Source organism: Charadrius vociferus, unplaced genomic scaffold, assembly GCF_000708025.1.
Source record: "Charadrius vociferus isolate BGI_N301 unplaced genomic scaffold, ASM70802v2 scaffold370, whole genome shotgun sequence".
In the NCBI taxonomy this organism is placed as follows: domain Eukaryota; kingdom Metazoa; phylum Chordata; class Aves; order Charadriiformes; family Charadriidae; genus Charadrius; species Charadrius vociferus.
Window position 1 is genome coordinate 619,162 of NW_009646744.1, and position 8,741 is coordinate 627,902.

The 8,741-nt window shown below is 55.1% G+C and overlaps 1 protein-coding gene across 1 annotated transcript in view; it reads right to left on the reverse strand.

The window, feature by feature from the left end:
* The window catches only part of ARHGAP26 (Rho GTPase activating protein 26), a 137,113-nt gene that overhangs the window by 70,158 nt on the left and 58,214 nt on the right, over positions 1–8,741 (reverse strand). Inside the window, exons 14-16 of the mRNA XM_009890595.1 lie at positions 3,522–3,609; positions 2,350–2,408; positions 1,325–1,430 (exon numbers count right to left, since the gene is read on the reverse strand). Of these exons, the coding sequence (XP_009888897.1) occupies positions 1,325–1,430; positions 2,350–2,408; positions 3,522–3,609 (253 nt within the window). The remainder of the gene's footprint in view (positions 1–1,324; positions 1,431–2,349; positions 2,409–3,521; positions 3,610–8,741) is intronic.

Sequence of the window (8,741 nt, forward strand, 5' to 3'; positions counted from 1 at the left end):
CTCTGCCCCCGCAGCCCGGGATTCCCCCGGGAACAGCGCCGGGGCCAGGACAGCTTCTGCAGGGCGGCGAGCGCAGCAGGGCAGGCTCTCGCTCCTCGGCTTCCTGCCTTTCTCTGAGATAATTTTTTTCCCATTAAACAACCACTATGAGCTGTTTCTCTTCCTAATATAGCACGCACCACCACGCTCATTGTTTGTTTGTGTTTTGTTTTAGTTCCTTCCCTACTAAAGCAGCGTGAAACCCATTGTATTACCTGCCTCCCCTCTCCACGCCTCTCACTCAAACACCACCAGGTTTTCCTTTAAATGAAAAGCACTAAAGCAGTTATGAGATTCCTCGCGCATATTTGGCCGATGGGAGTACCTGGAACCGCCCGGCCCTTGGCTTGAGCCTGTAAATGCAGAAGGTTTGGAAACCAAGATCTGAACCAGCTCTTTGGTTTTTAGCAGCCTTGCCGGGGAGTCCATGGAACAGATACAAACCCGCGTCAGAAGAAAGCATCTGGAGTCATTTTTAAGCCTATTTCAAGTATCGTTTGTTATTTTTTCTCCTAAAAAGAGAACTTCAGGTTCTCCCAGACCTTCTTCCGGACAGTTATGCTGATTAACTCATTCCCCAGGTTTCCAAGTCCTGCCTCATCCCTCCTGCTCCCGCAGCGCTGGTGCGAGCAGCGAGGGCAGGTACGACCCCGCAGCCTTGAGGCTGGCACAAACACCTGATGATGCTTTCACTTTTTCAACACTAATCAAAGGTTTCCATGGCAACCTGCAGGAGCAGGAAGAAGATGGGAAATTATAGGTCAGCTCTATCACTGAAAGAAAAAAATTATTCAATTCCTTTGCCCTCGAAAAGTTTCAAGGTGACCTACAAGTATTGATTAATCAGGTTGCATAAAGGCAGAAAATACACGCGAGAGCGGTCTTCTATTGTAGCGAAGAAATAGCTTTTAGTCCTTTAATATTAGGCTTGGTCTGGAACCCAGCGAGGAGCTTAACCTCCGCTCTGCCGTCTGGACAGCCGAACCCCATTCCCATGCCATTAAAAGCCATTCCCAGTAGGGTGTGGGTTCCTCCTGCTGCCGCGGGGCCGCGGCACGGCAGGGAGAGGGGAGGGCAGGGGTGGGGGCGCGGGAAAGCCCCCCTCCCTCGCTCCCGCCCCGCTCCCTCGCGCAGCCCTCGCTCCACTCACACGCGGGTTTCCAGTTACTCGCCAACCAGATATGACTCAACACCGCACACACACACACAAGGAAACTTTTCTGCCACTATTAACTTTCAGAGGAAGTGGAAAAAGGAGAGAAAAACATATCAGTCATAAACGTACTTTGCCAAGTGGTTCATGAGCAAGTGCAGCATCTGCCTGTTTTTCTCCGGGAGCCGATGAACGAGGCTGTGGATCTCTGACACCCGGGACTCCTGATTCTCCAGTTCTGCATTGGAAATAGAAGATGATTTATCTCCGCGGGGGGGTTGTTCTGGGAAGCGGCATGCGGGCCCGAACACTACCACCGACAGACCTCCTGGGGACCCCCTCCACCCTCCACCCAGGCACGCTGCGGGGCCCACCGCACTTTGTCTTTCTACCAATTCCAACCAGTTGTTGCCAAAAGGAAAAAACAATGGGCTGAAACAGTGAGCTGAGGAAGATGCCAGCCATGTGAAAAGCCAGCTGTGACCGGGGAAGGGGCTGGCTGCAACCAGGGAGCTTCTCCTTATCCAGCAACGGGAACGTCAGCACGTTCCCATTCAGTGTGTTCCAAAGCACTGCACTTGTGTGCGCAGCACAGCGCCCGGCCAGGCTCTGGCATCTGGTCCTCAACAAGCTGGTTGGGTCCGCAGGTGCCCCAACAGCCTCAGCAGGAGCCGCTCGAGGAGGCCACCCCCGATGTGGCCACGTGAGCCCTCCTGAGCCCCTGTCCCTGTGCCCCAGCACAGGCTGCACGGCCGCCAACAGGGAGTTACCTGCTCTTGTACAAAGCGCCCGCCCGGGGCAGTGAAAAGAAAGCGGCACAGACATCTGAACCACAACCGATCTCATCAAAACACCAGAGGTGGTGTTTGATCAACAGCCTCACTCTTTTTGGCACATGATGGTCAAAATAAGAGAGAACTGCAGCAGCAGCCCCTGCCACCAGCGAGCTCTCCGCTCCCCCGGCACCGTCTGCCTTCCCTTTTCATCTGGTTAAGTCCCAAACAACAACGTGCCCCTTGTCTCCCAGTCCGTATTCTGCTTTCCGGGACTTAAGAACAAGGAGGTCGGTGGGGAAGCACCAGGACAGAGGTCATGCTCAGTGACTTGCAAATTACGCTCCTTTTTCAGACCGGTGTTATAAACATCAACAAACTCACTCGCTGCTTTGATGAAGCTCCTTTGAAACTGGTACATCATGAGCGGCCCCGGAAGCATTCTGGAAGATAAAACGGTAACACACACAAAACACATCTCAGTAACACAATCCATCGAAACAGAGCTTTGCCCTTACCATAAATTCAGCTCCATTTTTAAAAGTGTAGAATTAAGCAATCGCAACTCTAATTAATTCCCCCCATCAGAAGGAATAAGATCTATTGAAGTACCTTTGATTTATGCTTCCTCCCTTTTCTGCAACACACTAAATTAATTTTTAATTTTAGCATTCCTTCAGTAACACAGTAACACAGAGTTTCAGTACGTTAGTGAGCCCACGATTTCCAAGTGAGTTTAAAAATAAATTTAAAAGAGAAACAAGCCTAGTCATAAAACTTTAACAGTCCCCATTCCCATTAAATCCCCCATTCTGCCCTCCCACTTCCACATCCCTTCAACGGGACATCTTGGTGCTGCCGACAGCCTTCGCTGCTTTGCAAACAGTTCAAACTCTGGAGCAAAGGTTGCCAATTGTGCAAAATTATGTAGTGTTTTATGATTTTCTAGGCTGAGATCCACCAAGCTAATTATACTCATCACCCTAATTGGGTTTAGCCTCTCTCTCGTGTGCGCTCTCTCTCAAATAAAACCCAACGCAGAGCAGAGCAGCAGCAAGAAGCTGCAGTGGCGACAGGTACGAGCATGTTGTGGGTAATAAGATGCTGACTGCTGCCAACACACTCACTCTTTGGGAAGATACCCCACGACAACGGCATCCCCTTGCCTACAGAAACTACTGCTGCAGCGAAGCTCAGCGCCCCGCTCTGAAAAAGCGCTACAGCCACAGCCCTTAGAGGAGCTCCGCACTCACCTTCTGCCCCACGCTCACGAGGTGGAAGCCCACCATGGAAAGCTTAGGGAAAAGCTTAAATGGAGGCAGAGGACACAAGAACGACACACACATCTGGCAGACAGCTGATCGTGCTCCCCAGATCCTACTCAAACATGCCGGAGGGCCAAGGGAAAAGTCAGGATAAATCCTCCAAGAGCAGTTTCTTCTTTTGTTTCTATTTAAGTGCTATTGTTAAGGATCTGCAATAACAGGCAGTAACGCCCCAGAGCATCACCGGATCCACCCTGAAGCCCCACGACAGACGGGGCTTTTCTGCCTTACCTCAGGTAAGTTTTCAGTGCACTAGTAATGGTCTTTATCTCCCACTCTGCACAGATCTCTGTTTCTGTTTCTGTGGCTGTTTTGGGATCTAAGGAAAAAGACAAAAAAGAAAAACCATGAACCAAAGTGAAGATAATACCAGTTCACACCAGCTCACACCAGCTCAGCTGTGTGGGAGGACTGTCACGTCCCCTTTTATTTGCTATTCCCCAGCCCAGTGACCACAAGCTGATCCCCAACAGACACTTCTGCAGGGACGCGGAGGTTGTTACACGAGATGGGCCGCACTCACTTGCATGGGTGAAGGAAAAGAAAAGAAAAACATTAAATATGAGCAATGAGATGGGCAGTTTGACTCAAAGCGTGACATTACACAGGGCGCAGGAGACTGGTGCTCAGCGACAGTGGTGACAGAGCGGGGCACAAACTCGACACGGACCCAGACAAACAGAGACCCCCCAGGACTCAGCAGAAAATCCCAGCCCCGAGTAGGCTGCAAGGCACTGCCACAGCTGGAACCGCCGTGATGAGCGACAGAAGCAACGGTGGCACGGCCTCTGTGACAGACGGGGTGGCGGAGGCAGGAGCCCTGCCTGGGTACGCAGGGGGACAGGAGGCGGCTTGTTCTCCTGCCCAAGGTGGGGAAGAGTTCCCGGAGCAGCCCGACCCGGGTGGAGGGTGTTGGAAGACAGCTCCAGGAACGTGCCACCAAGCGCCATCCTCGCCAGCCCGACGCTGGCCGCGAGGTGGCCTTGGACCGGGAAGCTCCATCGCCTCCTGGAGCAGGAACGCCTGCAGGGTCCCCGGGGACCACCACGACCCGGGAACCTCTCGCTGCTGCTGACGTACATGGGGGAAGCAGCGACACTGCCTGGCTCGAGCTGTGCTGGTGGCGAGGGAGAGGAGAAGCACCCGGGGTGTTTTGAAGCAGTGCAGGGCACAGAGCGCAGAGGCTCCACGGCAGAACCGCGCTGCGGTTTGTTTTGTCACCGCTGGCCTCTTGATGTCATCCTATTCTGTTCCTCCATCCTCCCCACCACAGGCTTTTTCTTGCCATCTTTAACTTTTAAACGCCCGATTCGCCCTCCTCCAGTTCCGTAGCAGCCCCTGAGCCAGCGCGAGCACCGAGCCTCGAGGAGCATCGGGTACGACGGCAAACCTCCCGGCACGGGGGAAACCCAGCCCAGACCTCGCGACAAACGAGACAGCGCCAGGCCCTCAGCGTGGAATGTCAGGGGGTGATGGCAGAGACCGCGCGGCCATCCACGTCGACCCACCGCAGCCCCTCGCCATGGCTCCTGCCCGCCCTGTCCCCAAGCACGGCACACATCACTGCGGAGAGCTGGCTGCCAGCACGGCCAGCGAGCGCGGCTCTCGCAGTGCTGGGGAGGAGGTCTCCAAGCTACAGCTGATGTGCACACACCTCTGGCACTGCCGTCCTCCAAGGACACTTCTTCCCAGGACCTTGTTGCCACCATCGAGCAGAGGCGAGGTCCGAGCTGCTCCCTGCTCACCCTGCTCCTCCAGGATTTACCCTCCATGGCTGCCTTAGGTACAAACATGAATGGATCTTCAAAACACTTTCTGGCAATAACTAGTTTCCTTCCAGTGCCTAAAGGGGCTCCAGGAGAGCTGGGGAGGGACGTTTTACAGGGGCATGTAGTGATAGGACGAGGGGGAATGGCTTTAAACTGGAAGAGGGGAGATTGAGATGAGATATGAGGAAGCAATTCTTGGCTGTGGGGGCGGTGATCCCCTGGGGCAGGTTGCCCCGAGAAGCTGTGGCTGCCCCATCCCTGGAGGTGTTCAAGGCCAGGTTGGACGGGGCTCGGAGCAACCTGGGCTGGTGGGAGGTGGCCCTGCCCAGGGCAGGGGGTGGCACTGGGTGAGCTCTAAGGTCCCTTCCAACCCAAACCCTTCTGCGATTCTCCTGATAGCTTTGGCTCTGACAAGTGACAGGGAGGGATACCTGACAGACATGACGCCGATGTCGACTACATTCCCCAGGTCCTGGCAGGTCCCTGGGGCGGCCCTGGAGCGCGTCCGTCCAAGCAAAGGCCAAACCAGCACCCCAGGGCACACGGCGGGTCTGACGGCAGTACAGTGCCACCAGCTCAGTGCCACACACAGGCTCAGCCAACCCTTCGGCACTCGGCATCAGCAGAGATGATGGCCGTGGCTCGGTGCAAGGGGCCCTGGGCAGCTCAGCACCTCTGTGTGCTCTGCGCTTCCCGCCCCCGGCACCGCTCCGTGGGAACCACGCACCCGCACAGCCCCGACGCCAACGTGTCCAGAGGAAATCCAGTCCCATGACTGGTAACTGGCCGGGTGCCGGCCTCGTGCCCCGCCATGCTCCCGGTGCTACTGCCGAAGCCGCCCTGCTGCCCTCTGGTCTCCAGCTCTGCACAGCGCGAGCGTCTGGGGCCGGGGAGCCCCTGAAGCGCCTCTAGTTTTATTGTCAAATATCACAGCATACTTTTCTCCATCTTCTCCAAGGCCTTCACTTCCTTTCTACATTTTTTTCCCCCTCCTATCTCTCCTTTTAAAAATTCCTTTAAAGAAATCAAGAAGCCACGCGGCTGTTCTGGACGCTGTAAAGAGGAGGCTGCGGAGCAGCAGCCCGTTCCTTCCCCAGGTGGATCCGAACCCGCCGCCCGCAAACCGTGCTCGCAGGAATCTGCCGCTTTCGGCTTCTCCCTCCTCTCTGCCACCCCCACCCCGGTCAGGAAGCCAGGCGTGTTTGCACGAAGTTCCGTACTGAGATCAATAAGGCGCTATTTTTACTGATTTCTGTGAAAACACCTTAACGCTTTGACAACAAAAGAGCCCTCAGGAAGCAGTGACCGCTGCCTTCTTCGGCACCTCCACCCACGCCGGGACCCCGCCGCCGCGGGGGGCTCCTCGGTGACCGCCATCCGCACGCCCGCCCCTAGCAGACACCAACGCCGACGGCATCTTATTTTTAAAGCTTTGCTGGCAATTACAGCCAGTCGGCTGGAAAGCCACCATCACATCGGCATTAAGTGGCCCGGCCGTGGATACACCACACACGGTGCCGAGGACCAAGACCAAGGATGGCGACTGCGCCGTGCCAGGAGCCAGGAGCCCCGCGCCGGTGGCGGTGGCGGCAGGGCAGGAGGGAGGAGCAGGGCACGCACGTGCCCCGTTTGCAGGCGTGAGCACATTGTTTCTCCCCTGCTTGGATGCTCCTTCATGAACGCTCTTTGCCCGCTCGGTCCTGGCGCATCTCAGCACTCCTGAAGGCTTTGACGGCACCGAGCCGCGGGTGAGCGGGACCTGCAAACACACCAGGGATCCCGCTCCCACCAAAAACCTCGGGAAACCTCTGCGGGGTCCTCAGGAGACACCGCTATGGGTCCTTCCAGCGATAGGGCCGTGCCAAGCGTCCCCGGAGAGCCGGAGCAGGCGCAGAGAGGCACTCACGGCGGCCAAGGCCAAGCCTGACGCCAGATACAGCTGCCGACACCATCTGGTCCCACGGATTCAGCTCAGTGGGTATTTGTCTCTTCACAGACACTATAATGCGCTTTTGAATTTTAAAGCAATAGGTAAGCATAGTGTAATTTTAAAACTAATTAAAAGAATGCACTGAATAAGAGTTAGGCTTTCCCTTAGGGCAGAGGGTTTATTTTAATTAAAAAAAAAACATCAAGAGGAGCACTTGAAAAAGTAAACATTTAAGAAATGTATATTCACAGAAAGATCACGTGTCGCTCACAGCAATCACCCAAATGAACACCATCCTTCCTCCGCGATGCCACAGCAACTTCCTATTGCACCACCTTTTTAAGGAGGCAATTTCAACAGAGTAAAGAGAAGCTTGGCATAGTAACAAAAAAAAACCCCACCAAAACACACAAAAAAACCCTTTTTTAAAAAAAAAAAACAACTTTGTTTTTAAAAAAACAAACCCTTTTCAATAGCAAGGCCTTCAGCAAAGTTGAACAAACAACTCAAGACTGGATGTCTTTGCCAAAGCTCATCCAGGAGTTTATAGGCATGATTCATTCCCGAAACACTGGGCGAAATTCTACGGTCGGTCTCATGAAAAGGCTCAGCGCAGTTAATCAGTTCCCCTCGACCTTCAAATTTATGAGTCTGCAAGAAGTTAGCTTTGTAGGTTACAGATGGAGCATCTGCCTCCCTGCTAGAGAAGGCGGCAGCCAGCCCCACCGCGAGCTCCCGTCCCCGCACAAGGACACGCTTCCCCGGGAACTGGTGTCACTGGGAAACCCGGCAGTAAAAACACCCACAGGGCAAATTCGCTATTAGCCCTGGAGTTGCTTATTGCTGGAAATCACCAATCTGACATCTCTTAGTAGATACGGAAAAGGCTGAAGGGAAAGGGTGAAGGGAAAGGGAGCGGAAAATTAACTTCCCCGAGCTTTTTATTCCAGCAGAGACTGCAGGAAGCACTTTGCTCACCCCACGACGCTGCCAGCCACGGCAGCATCACCCCACTCCCGTTCCACACGGTCACAAACGCCACACAGGACAGCGTTTCCCGGCTCCCCCCGGGCGGCGAGACCAACACGGGTTATCACTTACAGCCTCACGCAGGGGATATTTGTGGAAAGAAAAGGGAGCTGCAGCACTCCACATCAAATCAAGAAGAAATAAGAACGCGCGTTTCTATGGCAGGACCTACATAGAAACTCGGGGGTGGGGGGAATCCATTCCCACTCCCACTCCCCAAATAAGGGGATTTGTGTTGCTGGTTTGTTTTCTTCCTGGAGGCAAACAGCAGCAGCAGCAGAGGGGACGGGGACACCGTTCATCTTGGTCCCTGCAGACGCTGGGTGACGGGACGGGTGCCATGAGGCAGGGAGGGGTGGGAGGGAAGCCCAGGCTGACCAGACACCCCCAACCCCACAGCCATGATGGAACCACAGCAAGACACTCGCGGGCAACGCCGGGGACAGCCCCCGAGGCAGCCACCCCTGCCGGCCCCGGCCACCGCACAGCACATCCCGCACGGCCGCTGCCCAAAGCTCTTTCTAAGGAACTTCTCCACCTGCTTCCTGGGGATGGAGAAAGCTGCTGCCCTAAGACAGCGGGTTTCAATTCCTCACCGATTTCTCCACGGCAAGGGGAACCGCCTCGTCCCCCAGCTGTAACTCTCACCCGCGCTCGGGTGGCTCGAGAGATTTCCACGGTGGCCGGAGGGCAGGCGGCGGCGCGGGGCCACAGGGAGCCCCA